The sequence below is a fragment of the Pelodiscus sinensis genome, chromosome 18 (assembly GCF_052426305.1).
Source record: "Pelodiscus sinensis isolate ZL-2025 chromosome 18, ASM5242630v1, whole genome shotgun sequence".
In the NCBI taxonomy this organism is placed as follows: domain Eukaryota; kingdom Metazoa; phylum Chordata; order Testudines; family Trionychidae; genus Pelodiscus; species Pelodiscus sinensis.
The window spans coordinates 28032660-28056640 of NC_143069.1; the positions used below are offsets into that span (position 1 = coordinate 28032660).

At 54.5% G+C, this 23981-nt stretch overlaps 1 protein-coding gene across 1 annotated transcript in view; it reads left to right on the plus strand.

The window, feature by feature from the left end:
- LOC102462465 (butyrophilin subfamily 3 member A2-like) overlaps positions 1 to 20434 on the plus strand; it is a 31647-nt gene extending 11213 nt beyond the window's left edge. Inside the window, exons 5-14 of the mRNA XM_075915467.2 lie at positions 3408 to 3509; positions 3731 to 3787; positions 5636 to 5662; positions 7717 to 7743; positions 8827 to 8853; positions 10849 to 10875; positions 11747 to 11782; positions 13423 to 13449; positions 14101 to 14556; positions 19567 to 20434. Coding sequence (XP_075771582.2) covers positions 3408 to 3509; positions 3731 to 3787; positions 5636 to 5662; positions 7717 to 7743; positions 8827 to 8853; positions 10849 to 10875; positions 11747 to 11782; positions 13423 to 13449; positions 14101 to 14549 — 779 coding nt within the window. The 3' untranslated portion in view covers positions 14550 to 14556; positions 19567 to 20434. The remainder of the gene's footprint in view (positions 1 to 3407; positions 3510 to 3730; positions 3788 to 5635; positions 5663 to 7716; positions 7744 to 8826; positions 8854 to 10848; positions 10876 to 11746; positions 11783 to 13422; positions 13450 to 14100; positions 14557 to 19566) is intronic.
- Positions 20435 to 23981: the final 3547 nt, after the last annotated feature.

Sequence of the window (23981 nt, forward strand, 5' to 3'; positions counted from 1 at the left end):
TGGAGCTCCAGCGTCAGCTGCACCAGCAGACCGTGGTGCTACTCATAAGAAAGAGCACAGACCTGGTTGAGTGGTGACAGCGCTTGTTAAGGTGGGTTCTCACTAATAGTGACTATTCTGGCAGGAGAAGGGAGCTGAGATCACCGCTGTGTGTGGTGTTAGCAACACCACAATGAGATACAGTGTTCGGTTCTGGTGTCCACACTTTGAAATGGGATGTTGGCAGATTGGAAAGTGCTCAGGAACCAGGCGCATGAAGGATTACAGGTCTGGAAGCCTCCCCCCCAGTCAGAAACAGGGAACTTAAGTTAGGGTATGTCTACACTGCAAAGTTAATTCGAACTAACGTCTGTTAGTTCTAATTAACTTTGATAGGCGCTACACTAGCGCTCTGCTAGTTCGAACTTAATTCGAACTAGCGGAGCGTTTAGTTCGAACTAGGTAAACCTCATTCCATGAGGACTAAGCCTAGTTCGAACTTACTAGTTCGAATTAAGGGGTGTGTAGCCCCTTAATTCGAACTAGTGGGAGGCTAGCCCTCCCCAGCTTGCCCTGGTGGCCACTCTGGCCAACACCAGGGAAACTCTATTGCCCCCCTCCCGGCCCCAGACCCCTTAAAGGGGCACGGGCTGGCTACGGTGCCCGTGCCAGGTGCAAGCCTGCCAGCACCCAGCCAGCAGACCCTGCACCTGGCACGGCTCGAGCCAGCCACCCGATGCCCCCCAGCCCTCCCCCTCTTCCCGGGACCAGGCTGGTGGCTCCCGGGAGCTTGCCCAGGACCACAAGAGGCGGGCACCCACCTTGTCTAGTGCGGACATCATGGACCTCGTCCTCGACCTCCGCACTAGGCACAGGAAAGTGGCCGTCTAGGGCAGGAGAGCTGCCAGCCTGGCCACCCAGGAGCAGGTGTGCATGAAAATCAAGGTGATCCACTGAGACCCCAGACCCTGAGCCCTGAGCTTACAATGGCCGTACTAGGTCAGACCAAAGGTCCATCTAGCCTAGTAGCCTGTCTGCCGACAGTGGCCAACCCTAGGAACCCTGGAGGGGATGGACCGAAGACAGTGACCAAGCCATTTGTCTTGTGCCATCCCTCTCCAGCCTTCCACAAACTTTGGGCAGGGACACCACTCCTACCCCCTGGCTAATACCACTCCATGGACCCAACTTCCATGACTTGATCTCACTTCCCTTTAAACTCTGTTCTAGTTCTAGCCTTCAGAGCCTCCTGCAGCAAGGAGTTCCACAGGTTGACTCTTTGCTTTGTGAAGAAGAACTTTCTGTTACTAGTTTGAAGCCTGCTACCCATTCCTTTCCTTTGGTGTCCTCAGCTGTGTCTAGACTACATGCCTCTGTCGGCAGAGGCATGTAGATTAGACAGATCAGCAAAGGCAAATGAAGCTGCGATTTAAATGATCGCGGCTTCATTTACATTTACATGGCTGCCGCGCTGAGCCAACAAATAGTTGATCAGCTGTTTGTCGGCTCGCCGCTAGTCTGGACGTTCCCCCTGTCGACATCAAAGCCCTTTGTCGGCAGCCCCGTTATTCCTTGTGGAATGAGGTTTACCGGGGCTGCCGACAAAGGGCTTTGATGTCGACAGGGGGAACGTCCAGACTAGCGGCGAGCCGACAAACAGCTGATCAGCTGTTTGTCGGCTCAGCGCGGCAGCCATGTAGACGTAAAGTAAGCCGCGATCATTTAAATCGCGGCTTCATTTACCTTTGCTGAACAAACAAATCTACATGCCTCTGCCGACAGAGGCATGTAATTTAGACGTACCCCTCTAGTCCTTCTATTATGGGAACTAATGAAGAACTTTTCTTTATGCACCCTCTCCACCCCACTCATGCTTTTATAGACCTCTATCCTATCCCCCCTCAGTCTCCTCTTTTCTAAGCTGAGAAGTCCCAGTCTCTTTAGCCTCTCTTCATATGGGACCTGTTCCAAACCTCTGATCATTTTAGTTGCCCTCCCCTCTCCCACCCTCTCTCTTCCCCTCTCCCACCTCCTTTTCCCAGTCTCCCCGAGTTTTGTCCAATAAAGAGAGATTCTATTTTTGACCACACGTTTTCTTTATTTTCTACATCAGGAAGGGGGGCTAGGGAAGGGTAAGTGGAAGGAGGTGAGGGAGGAATGGGGTACGAGCCCCCGATGGGGAGGACTGGGCTTGCTCTGCGGGCATCTGGGGTGGAAGCTCTCCTGCAGCCCCCCAATTGTCCCCTCTCCCCAGATGGCAGCCTGCGGCAAGTGCAGCCGGTCTGATGACCGAGTGCTGTGATGTGCCCAGTGTGGGCACTCAGGGCACTCCAAGACAGGACTGCTTTGCAAGCAGGGCACCCCTGAGAACTGTCTGTCTGGGGTGGGGGTCGGGTCCCTTTAAGCACAGCCCTCGGCTAGCCTGAGTCAGCAGCTCCACGCTCTAAGTCCTCATCTGATGCCCTGCCGGCACTGCTTCCGGCCAGCCTTAACCTCGGTTCAGGGTCCACTTAATGTGGACATGCTAGTTCGAATTAGCAAAACGCTAATTCGAACTAGTTTTTTAGTCTAGTTCCGTTAGTTCGAATTAGCTTAGTTCGAATTAACTAATTCGAACTAAGTTAGTTCGAATTAGCGCTGTAGTGTAGACATACCCTTATAGAGCTTCTCCAAGGGAAGATTAAAAGGAGACTTAATCACAGACTCAGTACCTCTCTAATCTAGCCCACAAAGGCAGAATATGAGCTGGTGGCTGGAAGTTGAAGCTGGACAAATTCAGACTAGAAACAAGGTGCAAGTTCCCTTGGAACAACTGCCCTAGGGACATGGTGGAGTCTCTATCACTTGGAATCTTTCAACCCAAACCGGGTGTCTCTTTCTGTAAGCTCCACTTGGGCTGGAACAGAAGGTCTGGGCTGTGTGCAGGGATCACTGGGTGAGGGTCTGTGGCCTGAGTTCTACAGGAGGTCAAACTAGGTGATTACAATGGCCCCTTCTGGCTTTAACATCTATGACTCCACGGATTCATAACACACTGGGCCAGCTGGGAAAACAGCTGGTCTCTGGTCTCTGCTGAACTTCTCTGGACTGGACATGGTGACTGAGAGCAGGGAACCATGTGTCAGTGACCATCCCAGCTGCCAGCTGGTCAGGCAGGGTTGGGCAGGCTGGGCATGGAGCCGCTGGCTGTTGGCTTGTAGCAACAGGAGGGTTTTTGGCAGGGCAGAATCGGTTCTTGGGGCTGATGCTGCGCTGGCTTCTCTGGTTTCAACAGCTCCCATTTTTCTGTGATTAGAGCCTGCAGGGGACGTTCCTTCATTCCCATGAAGTTTTGGGGTACCCGGGGGCAACTATCAGGCCAAGTGGCAGACCCTGTTCTCTCCAGGATGGGCCCATGCTCCTCACACCCTGCGCTCTCTCTTTGGCAGGTGACGTCTTCCCCCAGAAGTCTCCCTGGCTGGCTGCATTCTGGGTATTGTTCACTCTGGTTCTCATTGCTGTCGGAGCTTGTGCATATCTTGGATACACAGGTAATGGGGCTGTGTCACTGGCATGTTTAGAGGCTGGTGCTTGCAGGCACTGGGCTGGGACATGGGAGCTTCTTATTCAGATCTTTAATCTGTGTTGGTTTGGGAAAATAAACCAAATGAACATACACACTGGAGTCCCAGCTCTACCCATATTAATGAATTCCTCAGTGTGACCCCTTCCCTCCCTGTTTCACGGCAATGTCTGATTCTCTGTCCCGCAGCCAAGCGAAAGGTCTCTCAGAAGAAACGCTCTGAAGAGGAGGCTCTGTTAACTCTTGGTGGGTCTGCTGCTCTGTCTGTTGAGATGTGTGAGCTCTGTGCCCGGTGCTATCGGTGGGCTGAGGGCAATGAAGGGGATGGAGCCAGGTGGTCTCTGTGCAGTGATTCTTCATGTTTCCACATTCTTACACACATTGATGATGACAGGTTGGCACGTGTGTGTTTTGCAGTGGATACTGAAGGGTCCCTGCATGTGGGTGCAGCAGGCATATGGTCTGGCAGTGACAACTCTGGGCCAGATTCTGTCCCACTAGCCCTGGGCAATTGCTCCATGGCTCTATCTTCTTAAAGGAGAGGACACAGCCAGGCCGGTGATGCTGTGAGCTGATTCCATCCCTGTGACTGTAGAATGCCCAGGGCACAGGGGGTGAATAGCCACTGGCTCAAGTTCTCAGGGCCGGGGTGAATTCTCCATCTCCTGATGGCATCAGATGAGACTGGGCACCTTTCTGGGAGCTGCTGCAGCCCAGCCTGAGTTACTGGGCTCAGTGCAGGGGGAACAGGGTGAGATTCTCTGGCCTGTGAGGTACAGATGGTCAGAGCAGAAGATCTGATGGTCCCGTCTAGCTTGAAACTGTGAATCTGTGACCTTCACTCTCCTGAGCTCAGCTAATAGACAGAGCAGCAGCTTTTTTAAGTCCACACATCTAATTTATTCCACTGTGAACTTTTCAATATTTAGTAACAATATTAGTTTGAGTTGGGATAGTGCCGAGTGGTGCTGGCCTGTTCTGCTGGGCACTGTGCACACATGCAGGGAAATACAGATGAAAGGGAGGGAGAATGGATACAACATGCCAGCGCTGTGTCTGGGGGAAGGATGTTAAATATCGAGTCATTTACTAGTCAGGGAGTCAATGGAATTTCCATCAACTAGTCAATTGGCACTTCCACATTCCTCCTTTGAAATGTACAAGAGCCCCAGCGGGCTCTTGTGCATTTCAAAGCAGAAATGCCCTCCTGGAGCCTGGGGTTGACCCTGGGCTCCATGTGATACTCCCGCTTTCAAATGCTAGTGTGGAACTTTGAAATGCAGCCCTGAGCCTGGGGTCAGCTGGGAAATCCCTAGCTAACCCCGGGTTCCACGCTGCATTGACATTTCCAAGGGGCGGCGCCAAGCGGAGCCCAGGGTCAGCTCCATGCTGCGCTGCCCCTTTGATACGCTGCCACGGCATTTCAAAGTGGCAGCCCCGCATGGAGCTTGTACCCTGGGCTCTGTGTGGTGCTGCTGCTTTAAAGTACCCCTTCTTCCCCCCGCCTTTGCTGCCTCTATCTGATAGAGGCAGCAAGTGGGGGGAATCGAGTAGTCAACTCAATTATCCAATAAACATTTGCTTATTGGATAGTCAGCTAGTTGACTAGTCCTTAGCATCCTTATTTTGGGATTCCCTCAGCAAGAGCCCCAAGGACCCCCCTCTTTTGTTTCCTTTGCCTTCTGCCATGACCTCTTGTGGCCACTATTCCAGTAGCTGGGGAAGGCTGGATGGGGCACCCCTAGCTCTCAGTGCTGTGCTAGAATCAGCCAGAGAGGGAGCTGTGGAGTACCAGCCCATGGCCTGTGCTAAGCACAACCCTGCCCCAGTTTAACTCAAGGCATGTTTTATAACCAAAGTAGTTAAACTGGTGCCAGTGTGTGTGTGTACACAAGGGCTAAGGAGTGAGAAACTCTTTCAGGACTCCTGTGTGTTGGTGCCTGCCAGCCCTGCTCCTGTCAAACTTTTGAGCTCCTGCACTGGGGCTGGGAGGGCAGCTCTGGGAAGTGTGTACTACTCACCCCAGTTGTTGGGGAATGTGCAGCACCGCACAGTATGTCTCTGAGTCTAACACATTTCTCTTCCCCATTTTAGTTACTGAGAAGAAGACCTTGGAAGGAGGTACCTGGCTAAACCCCCAGTTAATGAGTATCTTTGGTTTCATGCTATAATGAGATTGAACAAGCTCTGTGTGGACCTTCATCATCTTTATGATCATCTCCCCCGGCCCGAGAAACAAACAAACCCTGCAGCATTGGCAGCTCACATTTCAGCCTTAACTACAGAGAGTGAATGTAAAGCAGATGGGTGGGTGGATTCTGCTCTGCCCCAAGTCCAGCATACAGGGGCGTGAATAGTCCTATGTGCCACAGCGCTGCACTGTAACAACACAGTGTGGATGCTCTGAGTGCAAACTAAAAAGTTCCTACTTGATATTTCCACAGTTGTATTTGATGAGGAGCAATTGGGCAGCTAGAGAGTCGCACTTCCGTGTGTGCTGCAAATCACGCCTGTCCTCATAGGCTGACCTGCAGGGCTGTTTAAATAAGCCCTGAGTCAGGGGCTGGGCACATTTCCTCCATGCAGCTCTGTGGTTACATCTGAGTTCTGACCTGCAAAATGGCCGCTATTGTAACTTGCACACAGCTCTGACAGGGCCCCTCAGAGCTCACCCACTGCATCCCTGCTGCTCCAGCCATGAACTCCTCAGGCCTGTCCTCTCCTGTTACCCCCACCGCCAGCCTCACACACCATCCAGCTGGGCAGGCAAAATATGGCCCCTGGGCTGGATCCAGCTCTCCAAGCCACTGGATCTGGACTGTGGCCCATTGGGAGCCTCAGATACGCTGGGCTGCTAGACGTAGCCTCCCTCTGGCACTCAAGCCCCTCCCTCCCCCAACCCTCTGTCTCCCTCCTCCCCCCTTAGCCCACATAACCCAAACCCTCTGCACCCTTCTCCTGAACCCATATCCTTTCCCAGCCCCTGCACCCTAATCCCCTGCCCCAGGTCACAACCCCATCCCAGACCCTGCACCCCTTCTTCCAGGTCAGAATCCTCTCCTGCACTCAACCCCTCTCCTGGACCCTGCATCCCCTCCTGTAGCCCATCCCCTGCCCCAGATTCACAAGCCCCTCCTTACCCAAACTCCCTCCCAGACTCCACACCCCATCCTGCACCCTCGTCTTCTTCACTGATCTCCCTTCTGCACCCAGCCTCCATCTCAGATACCACACCTCCTCCATTAATACCATGCAAGAATACAGCCCTTGACCACTTACCAATTCTTGGAGTGGCCACCACCCATCAAAAATTATTGCCCATCCCACCATGTATGCAAGGTCCATGGAAGGGTCCTGGAACTGAGCTTTCCAGGGGGTCACCATCAGTGTTCCCTCTAATTTTTCCTACACCTGTGTGGAACGAATTTCATTATGTGCACCAGTATAGAGGTGATATGTAGCAGGCTCTGGGGTGGGGTCTGGTGTGACAGTTTCAGGGCTGGAACAAAAGGTTGGAGGGCAGGGGTGAGAGGGCACTGACTGGGGAAACAGGCTATGGAGTGGGCTGGGTTTGGAGGAAATGGGGTGAAGGAACATGCTCCAGGACTACTACAAGGGAGAAAGCTCCCCCAGCTCTCTCTCCTCACAGCAGCTCTTGGGCCACCATGGCAGCTATGGAGCCAGACCACCACAGTTGGGACAAAGTTGGGGTCATACCCCAGCTACCCTGACCCTAGCAAAATGAGGACTCGACTGCCCCAGCCCCAGCAATATGTATGACTTGTGCTGGTGGTTCTGAGACCCTGGGCTGATTGGGTGCATCTAAACTGCAACTGGGAGCGAGCTTCCCACCAGGGGTAGCCTGACACAGGCTAGCTCTGCTTGTGCACTGACAGTAGCACTGTGGCTGGAATAGCAGGGGCAGTGGCTCAGGGCAGCTGCCTAAGAACCTACCCAGGACCTGTGAGTAGGTTTGTAGTTGAGAAGATAGTTCAAGCTGCTGCACCTGCCACCATCGGCTACCCTGCTACAAAGTGCTCATTAGCTCTAGCAGAGCTCGCATGTGTCTTCCTGCCCAAACTGGGACACTTGCTCCCAGGGACAGTGTAAATGCACCCAGAGTTTGGAACGGCCCATATTGAACTCACAATGGTCTCCTTTTCTTCTCTCCCCAGATTGCCAGAATCTGCAGCAGTTGCTCGGTAAGTTCATCAACTGTCCAGGAGAGCCCCTGGGCAGAGGCTCCCATCCACACATGGTGCAGAGTAGAGACAGAAGCACCAACACTGCAGGGCAGGGCTGAGTGAAATGTTTCAGCCAAAATCTGAGTTGTTACTTCCCCCAGTCACAGCAGCGCTGTGAGCTCTCTGCAGCAGCCACGGGGTTACCTGCTCTCCGGTCTGGTTAGACCACAGAGGTGACCTGGCTTTTGACAGTCCAGTGTGAGTCACATTGTTTGATGCAGGAGAAAGGGGCTAGTCGCTTTCTCTCGATGGCTGCGGCAGTGCAAGGAGATGACCAAGAGACCGGGATCAGACTCACATTTCCATGCTGGGCTGCCAAGGCCAGAACTCCCATCGTCTGCACGTCCATCCCTAGTTACATGTGGGCTGTGTCTACACTGGCCAGTTATTCCGTAAAATCAGCCACTTTTCCGGAATAACTTGCCAGCTGTCTACACTGGCCGCTTGAATTTCCGGAAAAGCACTGACGATCTCATGTAAAATCATCAGTGCTTTTCCGGAAAAACTATGCTGCTCCCGTTCGGGCAAAAGTCTTTTTCCGGACAACTGTTCCAGAAAAGGGCCAGTGTAGACAGCAGAGATTTCTTTTCCGCAAAAAAGCCCCAATCGCGTAAATGACGATCGGGGCTTTTTTGCGGAAAAGCGTCCGTGCCAATCTAGACGTGCTTTTTCCGAAAATACTTTTAACGGAAACCTTTTCCATTAAAAGCATTTCTGGAAAATCATGCCAGTGTAGACGTAGCCATGGAGTGTGGAGCTCCGATGTCCAAAGAGCTGTTAGGAACAAAGGCCAGTTATTCCCCTGAGATGGAAGGGCTGAGAATGGCAGCGCTGTATCAGGATCCAGACCCACGGCTGCCATCACGGTTAGATGGTTTGCATGTTGGTGACTTTAGTAAATGACTGCCTGGCTCATGACAAAGCTGCTGGTTCCTGCACTGGGGCTGTGGAGTGTCTGCAACTAACCCCAGGAGCTACGATGCCCAGAACATCACACGACAGCTGTTTCTGTCTCTAACACTTTTCTCCTCCCTATTTCAGATGCTAAGAGGTTGACATTGGAATCAGGTACTTGGCTAAGCCTAGTTAATGTAGTTCATGTGAACAAGGCACCATTTAGTGCGCACCAGCTTCATTCACACAGGCCAGTTATAGAGCAGCACTTTGCTGAGTGTTGCAGCTCACACCCCTTCTAGTGTGAAAAAGGGGGCTGGATAAAGAAGCCCTGCATCAGGGGCTGGGAAAACTTCCTCCAGGCAGCTCTGGGGATGCATCGCAATTCTCACCTGTGAAGTACCCACATTCTGAGCACCCTGCGTGCTCAGCTCTGGTGGTCACATCAGTCCCTGGCTGTCCGTCACTCCCCAGCCCTGGTGTCCGTCACTCCCCGTATTGGTGTCCGTCACTCCCCAGCCCTCCCTGCTATCCCAATCCTAAACTCTCCAGTTCTGTTCCTTCCCAGCCTCCATCCTCCTGCCCTAGTCCAGGGCTTCAAAAGAACTTAGACACAAACCCTGGTGCACTCTGTATCTGCTCAGTGAAGCACATTCTGATGGGCCCCACAACCCACAGAGTTCCCATGAGACCCAAGACAGGATCTGACCCCTTGTCTCAAGGGGTGCACATTAAATTCAGGATCACCCAGCCCCAGGGGCCTTTTCCCAGCAGAGCCCCTACCAACCACTGACTGTAGATGTTAGAGAAGAAACAGGCAACCCCAGAGTGGATGGGGTCAATGAAACTGCTTTACTGCCCATTCACATTTACCTCGGACATTCAACACAGCATCTGAGTGGTAACAACCTGGCACCAATTACACCCTTTTGTCTATTTTAGTGTGTTAATTCACACGTCTATCACTACTTTCCCTAAAACCTTATTTAGTACTTATGTTAATATTCATTTTAAATAAGTGAATATTAATATGCAAATACTGAATACAATTATACCCACCCCTAATTACTATTTACAGAATTTCTATTTAAAGAAACACTTTTCTACAAACACCACAAACTTTCTAAATCAGCAGGTTACAGAAATTACAAGAAATGTAACCCTGAAGACATTTTATACAGAGCCAATGAGGATAAGCAAAAGACACAACCAAATAGAGCAGTTGCATGCTTATGTATTTTTCTAGGATGTAAAAACGAAGGGCAGAGCATGTTCCAGGGTAATGCTTAGTGTGGCTGAACTCTACCATCATCCCAGACCCCTCTTCGTTTTACATATCTCAACAGTAGAATCACACACCCATGCAGATCAGCACCACACAGAGACTGCAGAGCACCGAAATAGGAGGGCTGAGGCTGTTGACAGGCTGTAGCAGGGCAGCCCTCTCTCTATGTGCTTGCTACATGTTCTGGTGTGATGCTCCCCTCCCTCATTCCTAGCAGTGCCATCAATAGGGGTGGGGGTGCTGTCCCAGTGGTAATTAGTGGGCTCCTTTGAGCAGGACTGCCAATTTTCAGCTGCACAAAACCAAGCACCCGTACCCCACCCCTTCCCTGAGGGCCTGCCCCCTTTGCCATCCTTCCTCTGAGGCCCCATCTCCAGTCTCCCCCTCCCCCAACTGAACTCACTTTCACTGGGCTGGGGCTGAGGTATTCAGAGTGCGGGAGGAGGTGCAGGGTCTGGCTGAAGTGTGGGCTTTGGGGTGTGGTTTAGGATCATGTGCTTCCAGGTCGGTGGGCCTTCCTGTCATTCCTGAGACCCTCATTGGCACGTCTGCCCTGCAGCTGGGAGCGAGCATCTGATCTCGGGGAGCTAGACACACCTCGCTCTGCGTGAGCTGGTGCACTTACAGCAGGAGTGTGGCAGGGCTCAGGGCAGCCACGTGAATATCTACCCAAGGTGTGTGAGTGGGTTGGTCCTGGAGCCACTTGCCCAAGCTGCTGCTTCTGGCTCCCTGACTCGCGCAGACCTGGCACCTACCTGCCTCCCTGACTGGAAGCTCCCGCCCAGCTGCAGTACTGATGTACCAGGGTTTGGAACAGCTGCACCTACTCTCCTCACAACAATCCGCATCGAACCCATGTGGGTCTCCTTTTCTTCTCTCCCCAGAGTGCCAGGAGCTGCGACAGAAGCTGGGTAAGTCCAGCCGCCCCCCTGGGCAGAGGCTCCCAGCCACACATGCTGCCGAGCAGATCCAGGAGCACTGAGACCACAGGGCTGGGCTGATCAGAGCAGGCTGAAATCAGTCACAGTAGTCACTCAGCCCCACGGCAGCACCGGGAGGTCTCTGCAGCAGCCACAGGGCTACCTGCTCTTCTGTCTGCATAGGCGCTGGAACTAGGAGTGTGGGGGCTGCTGCAGCACCCCTTGACTAGAACTGGTTTCCGTTATACACAGAGTTTACAGCTGGGTTCAGTAGCACTCTGCACCCCCAGTATAAAATGGTTCCACTCCCCTGTGTCTGGATAGACAGCCCGGTGTCATCTGGCCTTTGTCAATCCAGCACCAGCCACAGTGCTCTGCTGCAGGAGAAGGGGCCAGTCGCTTTCTATAGATGCCTGCGGCACTGCGGCCACTGCTGGGCCACTCCCCAGAACACTGAGCAGAGCATGAGACTGGACCCTGACTCTTGTTTCCGTGCTGTGTTACCAAGGTCAGATCCCAGCTCTGAACTCCAGTCATCAGCCCTTTCACCCCCCCGTCACACCCGGAGTGCAGAACTCTGATGCTCCGAAGGGCTGTTAGTAACACAGACAATTCCCCTGAGACAGAAGGGCCGGGAATGTCAGAGCTGCATGGGAATTCAGACCCACGTCTGCTATCACGGTTAGATGCTTTGCCAATCCCGAGTTTCCTGTGTGTTGGTGCTTATCTCTAACTGCCAGCCCCACTCCTATCAAACCCGCACTGGGGCAGCAGTGTGGCTGTGGGGTCTGTAGCTAACCCCAGTTGTTATGGGGCACAGAGCCTGTCTCTACCTCTAACATTTTTCTCCTCCCTATTACAGAGTCTCGGGATAAAGAGAAGGAGGACCTGCAATTAGGTACTTGGACAATCCGTACTAGACGTGAGCCCACGCTGGGGTTCCCTGCTGTAGCAAATAGAAAATTCACCACATGCACCGTGTAAACTTAACTCACCTACATGATCAACTCCCCCCAGCCCTGGAATAACCCAGCTCTGCAACGTTTGCGGCTCTCAGTTCAGTGTCATACTTCATGAGGGGGATTAGTTGAAATGTATCAGGGGGACTTTCTCAAGGTCTGGACAAACGTCCTCCATGCACTTCTGTGAATATATCTACCCTGTGACCTTCAGAGTCCCTGCTACCCCAAGGCTGGGCTTCCTGCATACACCCAGCTCTGCTGCTCCCCTCAGGGCCCAGCCCTGCCCAGCCCTGGGCTGCCACACGCACAGCTCTGGCTCAGTGCAATCCCCTGCTGGCATTTCCAAGCATTTCTCATCTGCCCAGCTGTGCTGCTAGACTCAGCCCCTGGCAGACAGTTCCCAGTCACGCCAGGCTGCGGTGCCAAGCCCATCCCCCAGCTGGCATATCTCAGCTCAGATTGTGCTGCTGGACTTGACTCCCAGTCGGCAAGTCCCAGTCTCCCCGGGTTGTGCCATGCAGTCAGACCCCCAGCTGACCCCTCACCCCTGAAAGCCCCCTTGATCAGCCCCAGTGCCTGGCCACCCCACCTCACTGCCCACGGTCTCCATGCCAGGGCCCTCCCCCTGCTGGGTGGGCACAGGCCCAGCAGGCTCCCTAAAAAGAAGCCTGCCTGGGCTGGGGGTAGCTGAAGGTAGGATGGGTCTGGGCTGGGGCAGAGCATTGTCAGGCACACAGTACACTCTACCCAGGCCTGTGTGGGCTTTGTGAGGTACACACTGACGGGCCCACCCACATGGCTACACTAGGATCTCAGAGGAGACCCGACCCCACAGCACTTAGTGTGGAGAGTCAGTCCAAGGCCCTACGGCCCCACAAAGCCCTTCCCCAGCTCAGCTCCTGCCAGCCACGGACCCTAGAGCCACACACGTGTGCAGACCAGCGTCGCAGCGGGATTGCACAGCGCAGAAATAGGAGGCCTGAGACTGGGTCACAGGCGCATCAGTGCAGGCCTGTGTGGGATACATGTCCTGGTGTGACGCTCCTGTCCCGCATTCCCAGCAGTGCTGTTAGTGAATTTGGGGGGTGCTGCCCCATGGGCTCTGCTTAGGGGCTGAGCTGAGGCCTCGTCTGTTTTTCATTAACAACAGTTTTCCCTGCCGTGCTGTCAGATCTGAGACCCTTGGCTCATACGCTAGAGCTGGGAGTGAATGTGCCAGCATAGTCAGCAAGATGCACTAGCTGTGTTACAGTAGCACATGAGAAATGGCCATGTGTGTGTGGAGGCTGAGGGGGAGGAGGCAGCAGGGACAGTGCCTGAGTCTGGCTGCTCAGGTACATGCCTTGGGGCCCAGGTGGTTTGGACTTGAGCATCCAGCCCAATCTGCAGCATCTGCTACCCTGGCTGCTCTGTGGCTTTTAGCACAGTGTCTCCAGCTCACGTCTGCCTGCCCAACCTGGGAAGCTCCATCCCAGTGGCAGTGTAGCTGTACTCACAGTGTAGAAAAGCCCCCCGTGACTGTGTTTGGACTGGCCCAGGCTGAATTCATGATTGTCCCCTTTTCCTCTCTCCCCAGAGTGCCAGAGGCTGCGTGAGATACTTGGTAAGTTCATCCACCTCCCCAGTAGAGCATCTGAGCCGAAGCTCCCAGCCACACGGTGCTGAGCGGATCCAGCAGCCCCTGCACCACAGGGCTGGGCTGAGTGTAGAGTTCAGGTGGAAATCAGAGTCACTTTACAGACACCCCAGTCCCACAGCAGCACTGGGAGTTCCCTGCAGTAGAAACAGCCACTTTCTCTAGGTGACTGCGGCACTGCAGACTCTTCTGGGCCATGTCCAGAACATGGTTCATGTTTCCATGCTTTGTAGCCAAGGGCAGATCCCAGCTGTGAGCTCCAGTCATCACCACATCCATCTCCTACTTAGCCCTGGAGTGTGGAGCGTTGATGCTCCAGGGGGCTGTAGAGCTGCTAGTTACACAGACAAGGAATTCCCCGTAGACAGAAGGGTTGAGAATGTCAGAGCTGTGTCCTGATCCAGACCCCTGTTTCCAGCAAGGTGAGATGCTCTGCAAATCCCAGGGCTCCTGCCTGTTGGTGTCTATCACAAACTGCCAGCCCCTTGCTGTGAAAGATGCTGGTTCCTGGGGCTGTGAGTGTGGCTGTGAGTGTCTGTCATTAACTGCAGTCATTCTGGGGCACAGGCATCAGTGAGCATGTCTCTGGGTCTAATTCTTTTCTGTTCCCCATTTCAGATTCTCAGAAGAAGGAGAAAGAGAAGAAGCAGGACAAGAAGAAAGAGGAGAAAAAGCAGGAGGAGAACAAGGTGAAAGTGGAGAAGCAGGAGGAGAATAAGAAAGAGGAGAAGCAAGAGAAAGAGGAGAAGAAGAAGGAGAAGGAGAAGAAGGAAAAAGAAAAGAAGGAGCAGGAAAAGAGGGAGAAAGAGAAGAAGGAGCAAGAGAAGAAGAAGGAGGAGGAGAAGAAGGAGCTAGAGAAGAAGAAGGAGGAGGAGAAGAAGGAGCTAGAGAAGAAGAAGGAGGAGGAGAAGAAGAAGAAGGAGGAGGGGAAGAAAGAGAAAGAGAAAGAGAAGAAGAAGGAGGAGGAGAAGAAGAAGAAGGAGGAGGAGAAGAAGAAGAAGGAGGAGGAGAAGAAGAAGGAGCTAGAGAAGAAGAAGGAGCAGGAGAAGAAGACGAAAGAGAAGTAGTTCTTGTGTTAGTGTCCCTATTGGTTCTCCAGGGGTGGAAAATTTCTCCTAGAAGGCTAGCACTGTGTGTTCAGCCCATGCATGCTAGTGAACCTCATGCCCTCTGCCATTGTTAGCACTGCTTGTGTGAAACAGTATGGCTATGTCTACACTGTGCATTGTTGTGCAATAAGAGATGCACATGAGGCATGGGGATGAATATCGTTGCACCTCATTTGCATACCAAATGAGCCTCCATTTTTGAAGCACAGGTTTCTGTGCAAGAAGGAGTGTCTACACTGCTCCTTCTTGCACCAAAAAAACCCTCTTGTGCAGAGCCGTTCTGCTGCTTATTTTCAGAAAGAAGGGCTCCTGCACCAGAGGGGTGTTTTTGCGCAAAAAGGGGCAGTGTAGACAGCTCCTTCTTGCGCAAAAGCCTGTGCCGCAAACATGGCGGCTCATTAGCTATACAAATGAGTCGCAGTGATATTCATCCCCCTACCTCATTTGCATATCTTATTGCACAACAATGCACAACGTAGACATAGCGTATGGCTACGTCTACACCACAGGCTTCTTGCGAAAGAACGTTTTGCGCAAGATTGTGTCCACACTGCCATGCGCTTTTGCGCAAGGGATGTGCTTTTGAGCAAGAGCATCCATAGCAGTGTGGACGCTCTCTTGCGCAAGAAACCCCTATTCCTGCCCTCACTAGCCATTTCATGCAAGAGCTCTTTTTTTGCTCAAGAACAACCATTCTTGTGCAAGAAGCCTGTGGTGTAGACATAGCCTATCTGTTCCTTGGCTGCGTAGCTTCCTAACAGAGAACCCTAAGGGTGTGTCTAGACTACATGCCTCCTTCGACGGAGGCATGTAGATTAGCCAGATCGGAAGAGGGAAATGAAGCCGCGATTAAAATAATTGCGGCTTCATTTAAATTTAAATGGCTGCCCCGATCTGCCGATCAGCTGTTTGTCGGCAGATCGGGGCAGTCTGGACGCAACGCGCCGACAAAGAAGCCTTTCTTCATCGGCACAGGTAAGCCTCGTGAAACCAGGTTTACCTGTGCCGATGAAGAAAGGCTTCTTTGTCGGCGCATCGCGTCCAGACTGCCCTGATCTGCCGACAAACAGCTGATCGGCAGATCGGGGCAGCCATTTAAATTTAAATGAAGCCGCGATTATTTTAATCGCGGCTTCATTTCCCTCTTCCGATCTGGCTAATCTACATGCCTCCGTCGAAGGAGGCATGTAGTCTAGACACACCCTAACACAGCAGGGATGGAGGGTGGATTGTGGGGCACCTGTAGGAACACTCCTGAAGAGCCAGTTACTGCACAGGGTGAGTGACCAATTCTTTCTTGGGATCAGGGACTTGGTCAGTCCCTAGTAACCGTGTGCCTGGGCTTTCACACTATAATGCGATGTGCTGCGTGTGGACATCAGAACTTTCATGATCATCCCCCATCCCCGGGAAACAATCAAGGTCAGGGCTGCAGCTCAGGTTTCATTATGCTCCCTACTAGCAGAAAGGGACCATGTGCCTGAGAAACAGCAGGGACTAGGGCAGGGCAAACTTCCTCCAGGCCGTTCTGGGGCCGTGTCCTGATGCTGACTTGCAAAATCCCCACCGCTCTATGCTGGGCTCCTTGCATGCCCACAGCTCTGCTGGGCCCCTCAGTGCCCACCTGCAGCCCCCGGATAGCCCAACCCTGTGCCCTCCAGACCTACAGCTCTGCCTGTGTCCTCACCTGCAGCCAGTGCTCACATGAGGCACCTGCACCCCCACAATCTCAGGGTGGTACCAGGTCTACAATGGCACCACTGCGCCATGGCACTGGGCTTCTACAGGGCCCAGCCTAGCTCACTCCTCTAGGGATGGGTCCTTACTAACCCCCCTCCCCAGCAGCTGCCTCCCTCTGCAACCACCAGCTCCTCTCAGTTGCCTGGCCCAGGGCTTCTCTCTGCCCTGTGCCCATGTGCCAGCTCCTCCCCTGCCCACTGCTTGCTCCTTTTGGCCTCAGCTGCCAGTGGAGCCAGGGGTGGAGAGGAGCCCTTAGGGGCTGCTGTTCCTGTCTGATAACTGTCTGCTTTGGGGTCTCTTCTGGGGCAGAGCCTGCCTCCCCCTGACCCCGCAGAAGCAGCAAGCTAGTGAAGTTGGAGGATGCCTCCCCATCTCATGCAAGGAAATGCCTCCTTCACTGCAAGCACCATCAGCACCAAGCGGGTAGCTGGCTGGGGTCTCGAGGGACAGGGGTAGTGGTGTCTAGAGCCCTGTACATTTGTGAGTGGGTGCTGGGCATAACGGGTCCAGGGGGTGCTGGATGGGGTGTTGGGTGAGGGTTCTGTGTGGCACAGCATGGACCCACCCCCACAGGGAAGGAGCATGCTGGCAGCACAGGGCTGGATGGTCCAGCGCACACCAGGCAATTGCCAGTTTATGAACAGTGCTCTCATACTGGACGGAGTGGGGCTGCCCCTGTTGAGCCCCACTGCCCTTGGGGGAACCCTTGCTCTAAGGGCCAGCCTCCTAGCACCATTGCCCTCCTTTGGGCCCACAAACCCTTAATCTGGTACTGATGCTGAGAACCAGATCTTACCGGCCAGGTATCAGCTGCTCCGTCTGACTCAGCACTGCCCAGGGCTCTATGAGGTGTCCTGGCCCACACCATGCATGTCACGGCACTGGTAGGGACCCCAGAACTGAGCTGTGTGGGCTCAGTACCCATGGGACAAACACCACCACTGCCTGCAGCTCCTGCTGTCCCAGCTTGGGCTTCCTCCCCCAGTCCCAGCTCTGTTGCATCCTTCAGTCCCAATCCACAGCTCTCTCAGATCCTCACTCCTGGCATATTTTCCCGCCTTCTACTCTAAACCTGGTCCTCGTCTGAACAGAGCATCTGTGCCCCAGCCAACCCCTCCCCCGAAAGGAACGCACTTGTGCATCAGTGCCGCAAAGGGACCACACAGCCCAGTAATAGGAGATCTGAGGCTGGGTGATGGGCACAGCAGCACAGGGCTCTCTGTGAGATACCTGTTCTAGAATCATAGAACCATAGAGCTGGAAGAGACCTCAGAAGGTCATCAAGTCCAGCCCCCTGCTCTAGGCAGGACCAATCCCAATTAAATCAACACAGCCAGGGCTTTGTCAACCCAAGACTTAAACACCTCTAGGGATGGAGACTCCACTACTTCCCTAGGTAACCCATTCCAGTGCTTCACCACCCTCCTAGGGAAATAGTTTTTCCTAATATCCAACCTGGACCTCTCACACCACAACTTGAGACCATTGCTCCTTGTTCTGCATCTGTCACTACTGAGAACAGCCTTTCTCCATCCTCTTTGGAACTTCCCTTCAGGAAGCTGAAGGCTGGTGTGACACTCCCTTCCCTCATTCCCAGCAGTGCCAGCAGCTGGGCCAGGGGCAGGGGAAATGGACTCTCTCTTTTGGGGCTGAGCTGGGACCTTGCTGCTGTTCATTAATAGCCGGTTAGTCTGACCTGTGCTGTCAGTTCTGGAACCCTTGGCTCATTGGGTGCATCTGCCCTGCAGCTAGAAGGAAGCTTCCCAGCTGGGCTAGCCAACCCCCCACTCCCTCTGCCACAGTGAAGCCAAGTGCAGAGAGTGGGGTGGGGTGGGGTGGGGTGGGGGGAATGGAGCAAAGCAGGCTGCCAGATGCTCTGGATCCCACTGCCATGGTGAGTGGGGGGGGGGGGGGGGATGGGCAACCCCTACTACTGCACCGTGCCAGGTCTCTCCCCCTGCAGGTAATCCCCCAGACTAGCCTATTGGATGATTGAGGTAGCCACTGCAAGACCCCTTAGAGCGTGGGCTGAGGGGTGGCTGTCCTGAACCATCCTATGGCTGGCATGGCTCTGGAGGCAGGACGGGCACTGGCTGCAGTGCGGGGGCTGGATGCTGTGAATGGTCCTGAGCATGCTGCCCTGAGCTGTAAATCCCACCCCCAGGTAGCTCCCTCAACCCAGGCATGTCTGCACTACAGAATTTTTTTGGAAAAATGACCCTTTTTCTGACAAAACTCGAGTTATGGTCCACACTCTAATCCCGTTCTTTTGAAAGGAAATCGAAAGAACAGCGGGGTTTTCCGGCATTGGTAATCCCCATTCTGTGAGGAAGAAGCCTTTTTCTGAAAGCTCTTTGGAAAAAGCCACGTGCGGACAGGGAAAGAGAGTTCTTTCAGCAGAAGAGGGAAGAGGAAAAAGAACAGGTGCCTGGTGGACACTCTGTCCAGAGCAATCACAGCTTACAGGGAGAAAGCGTCCATTCAGTGCGGACACTCTCTTTCAGAAAAGCAGATTGCTTTTCGATGTGGATGCTCTTTCGGAAGAAGCTTTTTCAGAAGATCTCTTCTGGAAAAGCTTCTTCTGAAGCCTGCAGTCTAGACATAGCCCCAATGTTCCCTCTGATCTTTACTATCCACATGTAGATTGTTCTGCTCATGTGGAATAATATTTGTGTGCGCATTGATACATGTGTGACTGTGCACCACCACTAGAAACAAAAGCTCTAGCAGGGGGTGCTCTGCTAATCACATGAGCAGCATTGGAGTCTCCCTGGAGAGACCACACAAGCCCACAGCTTACAGGGCGCACATCTCACAACCCCACTCAGTCCTGATGCCCCCCCATCTCCCTTTGGCCCTTCAGCAGTGACCCATCCCCGCCCCATCATCTGCCTCTCCCCCCCTCCCGCAGCCTGCAGAGTTTTCACCTCCATGGGCCCTGGGACCCTTAACTCCGCTCAGGGACAGATCCTGTGGAGGGGGGAGTGAGAGGCTGCAAGGAGCCTAGTGCCCCACTCCCAGTTTCCCTCCCCACTCCCCCACCAGCTCAGGGGCCAGGCCAACTCACAGCCCAGGAGTTTCCTGGAGGCCACACCTGGATCCAGGCTAGCTGGGCCACTGGCCACCCAATGCCTAGTGCTCAGCCCTTCCCTCTGGCTGGGATCCGTGTCCCATGGGAGCAGGGGTTTCCCCACTGACCAGAGGCTAAAGGGATTATTTTGGTTTCTCTCCCCAGGTCCTTTCACCCTGAACAGGTCTGGAAACACCCGGAACTCACCATGTCTGAGGTTGGCAAAAAAGTCCAACACGACCCCCAGAACCTGCAGGTCTGAATCGCCCCTTGCTGGACCCTCCTGTGGCAAAGAGAATTGTGTGAGAACACCCCCCAAAAACTGATTCCTGAGGGATCTTTGGACCTGACCGGGGCCAAGAAGTACAACAGGGGAATTGGATCCAAATACTGACACCTGGGAAGAGCCTCGTCCCACAGGGAAAGTGGGGAAATGGCAACATGCCAGCAGTTTCGCCCACAGAACGCAAAGGAAAACAGCAGTGATTGGTTATACTCAGCTCTGCCTATACTGCTTTGCCTCGCTGCTTCCTATTTCACAATGTGCTAACTGGAGAGAACTGCATCTAGGTGACTGTTCAGTGAAGGAAATTCCACTCACACCGGTTGGGGATGCAGAGGGGAAGGGTCTCGCAGTGACACTGACTCATTCCCGTTGCAGACAGACACACATTGCCGTTGCCAGCCTCAGGCGGTGCGAGTGGGCTGCAGGATCAGGCCCCCCTGTGTGTCATCCACTCCACAGCTCCCTCGGAACAAGGACGTGGGGAAGTTCAGACGCTATTGGAAATTGTAGCGGGCAGTGGGGTCCAGGAGGGGATCAGTGTTGCCAGGTCTCATGGCGTTTGCTGTTCCCTTAAAGCCCCAGCTTCTGGACTCCTGGGATTGGGGGGAGTCTCAGCTCTGGATTCGAGAGTGAAATGAAATTTGTATCCTGCGATTGTGGTGTGGAGCTGTAACGTGTGACCCCAGGGCTCTTGTGAGCCGTGCTGGGTTCACTGCGGGGGGTGCAGCATTAAAACCCTAGGCCTGGCTGCTGGTTTAGTGCATGTTTAGGGATGTGACAGCAAATGGTGGGAGTGGGAGGGGGAGAAGCCCTGTGTGAGATGAGCTGGCTGGGCCAGGCAGCGCTCTCAGTGTCAAATCCCCATGGAGACAAAGCTGTCTTGGGGCCGCGGGCATTTTACCTCCCTGTTGTACATGGAGGTGAACCCCAGGGAGGAGTTACGGTGTGAAACACCTTTCCCCTGATGCAGATACCACCCAACCCACCGTTACCATTTTCACCCGGCAGCAGCCGGCAATCGGAGTCCCAGTGTAGGGGGGCAGGTGGGTATTCGGGGAACAAACTACAATCACGGTGCAATCAACAATCACTGAAGCTGCCCTGTAATAACCTCTGAACTTTGTCTGCTCTGGCAGTTGTGCGGGGGTCACTGCACAACCACAAGGCACAGCAGGGAGTGAAGCTGGCGGATGGTAGTTGCCTGTCCCCCCTCTGCCACCCACCCACAGCACCATCCACACCCCTCCCCTGCTCAGTCCCCATCCCTCTCAGTCCCCGCCTGCTGATCCCCATGTCCCTGCTCTCCTCAAGCCACCACACCCCCTTCCCCCCTTTGAGGAAATGGGCAGGAGGGGCATCTAGAAGGGGCCTGGCCAGTGTCTTGGGGCAGGAGGGTGGAGAAGGGGAGGTCTAGGACAAGCAGTGGGATCTGCGGAGAGGGAGGGGTGGTGAAAGGGGAGGAGGGACTGGGACAGGCAGGGATGGGCAGTGAAGGCCTGGGGGTAGGGGCAGAGCACCGAGGACAAGTACAGCCTCAGGCATGTGAGGAAACAGAGACCTTGGGCTGTATTGACAGATGCTCTGAAGGCTGGGGAGGGGGCCTGCCTGGCAGACTCTGTGGAGCACAGATGGCCCCAGCTCCAGAGGGGAGGGCCTGGAGCAGGACAGGCTGCCTAGATTCAGGGGTGTGACAGACGTGGGGACTGTTGAAGCCCTGTTCTCAGGCTGTGCTTGGCACCTGCTGCTGAGCTCAGACAAACCTTCGGGTGGGAAGCTGTCTGGGTCACTGCAGTCACAATTGGTCACAGCTCCCATGGGTGGAACTAGAGGCACCGAGTCCAGACAGAGCTGCTGAGGGTCAGTTTGGCCAGTTCACAGGGCTGGTCTGAGAGAGGGGAAGGCCTGAGGGGTCACCCAAGTGGGTACAAAGGGAACACATGTTACTTTGACACAAGGCTTATGCAATAGCCCCACTACAGCTGTTGGGAAAGGGGGATTTTCCTGGGAGAATAGAAATAGCCCAGATGTGACAGGTTCCCACTGGACTCTTCACGTTTCCCCAGGGAGTGTGTATGGGGGGGGGAAGGGGGAATAATGATTTTCCCACACTTTGGTGCTGGTTTCCTGATGTCTCAGGGAGAAGAGTGGCAGAGTTTGTGTCCCGCACAGGCTCACACTTGGGAATCTCCCACAGGATCAATCCCAGCTGCCACTGGCAAACACTTCTATATTTGACACCTATATTTGGAGAGGTAGCTCAGCCAAGTCAACAGAGCCAGACAAATTCTGCACCTGCCAACTTCCGAGTGGTGAGCGCTGGCCCATGGGGATGGGTGTCTGCCCTGGAGTTTGTTCAGGCCTTGCAGAGGGACCAGGGGGATTTAACCAGGGCCATGGACAGTTTTCCTTCTAATTTTTCCGTCTATGAGCAGAATAAATGTTGTGATGTGCACCAAGGCATATGTAGATGTGCACCACAGGCAGAAACACAGGCTGCCTGCTGTGGGTGCTCTGTTAATCAGCTGGGCAGCATTTGAACCTCTGCTGGGTGGCTGGCCAAGCACTCAGCTTACAGGGAACACAGACCAAGGGGCGGCTATTGCTCAGAAGCCCCCAGTTGGGGGCCTTGGTATGCAGGGCCATGTGGCTGGGCTAGGCCTGCCCCATTCCTGCGAGTGTGTTTCCTGTTGACTCACAGCCGGCCCCACACATGGTCACCGGCTGGTACCACTGGAGTTCCTCCCTGCCGGGCAACCGGCAGAGCCAAGATAGTCTAGTGACCTCGGAGACCGGGCTAGCTGCGCCCTGTGGGGAAAGTCAGGATCAACAGCTGGACACTGCAGGGAGGGGGCTCTGCTTTCTGGGAGGGGAAACTGAGAGCAAGATGGGGGCCTGCCCAGTGGGGGCTGAGAGTGGCTGGAGATGTTTGGGGGGCACCTGAATCTCGACATTGTGCCCACCCCCCACTATCAATGAACACAGCACAATAGTGCCTCCCCCTTCCCCAGCAGGCAGCGAGCCACTCTCATCCCAGGCTGACCAAATGGGCAAGCAGGCAAGGGGCTGCCGAGCACACAGCCAGGCCTCCCCGGGCTTCCTCTTTCGGGGGAGCTGCTGCTTCTGGGGGCCTGGAGTGAGGCCTGGGCTGATGCAGTCAGAGCTTTGCTGGTCCCAAGCAAAGGGGAGCGGTGAGCAAGAGGCAGGCTCTGCTCCCAAAAGTGCCAAGCACAGTGACCCTGGCAGGGCCAGACACACCCCAGTGTGCCAGGGTCAGGCTGGGGAGTGCTCACTGCTGGGGGGCAGGTGTCCGCCCAGGCATCTCTGCAAATGCTCAGGGCGCTGTCGGCTCCTCTGCAAGTGCCCCTGGACTGTGTGTGAAGAGTCACCGCTACCGCACCGACGCCCCTTCCTTCCCCCGCTGAGCAGCAGCTGCTCGCTCTCTGACCCTGCAGCATCTGGCTCCATCCAACTCCCCTGCAGGGCAAGAGAAACACAAACAGCCCCTGAGCGTTGGCTTCCAGGCCCAGGAGGGACCTTTAGCTCAGCCCGTCTGACCTGGCCAGCTCAGTGACTCCCCCAGGACCCTGCATTGAGCCAATGGCTTGTGTGGGGCTAAAGCCGCTCTCAGGAGGCCTCCAGCCTGGCTCTGATGCTGTCAGACGATGGAGAATCCCCCTGACCTGGGTGGTTTGTCCCAGGGCTAATCCCCCGCCCGGATAGAAACTGGAGCCTGTTTCTCACTGGGCCTTGTCTGGTGTCAGCAGGATCCAGGCACCCCAAGGCCCAGCCTGTTTCTAGCATTGGAGAGGGAGGGGTGTAATGGGGTGGGCCTGGGGGAGGTGGGAGCTTTGGGTGAATTGCCCCAAGACCCTGGAGCCTTGGGCTGTGGGCTCAGCTCTGATGTAGCATTGTCAGCCCTGGAGCTCACAGCCCATATCCCAGGGGGCTGTGCAGGTGGGGACTGGCTGCCCCAAACACTCCCAGGAGGGAGCAGCAGAGGGGGATGCATCCAGCTCTCCTAGTACCTGGGAACTGGACAGCACCGTATCCCCAGCGTCAGCAGCAAGTGGCCCTGAGGGGACGGCTGAGAGCTCCTCTGGTGACACTCAGTCACAGCCGCTGGCAGTGATTGGCCTGTGCCAATGGAAGGTTGCCAGGGGTCCGGTTTTCTACCGGACAGTCCAGTATTTGCACCGTCTGTCCAGTAGAAAAATTCAGAAAATGCCTGACACATGCAATGTGCCATGTGCAATATCCGGTATTTTCTGAATTTCCGGTTGGGCGCCGGATGGAA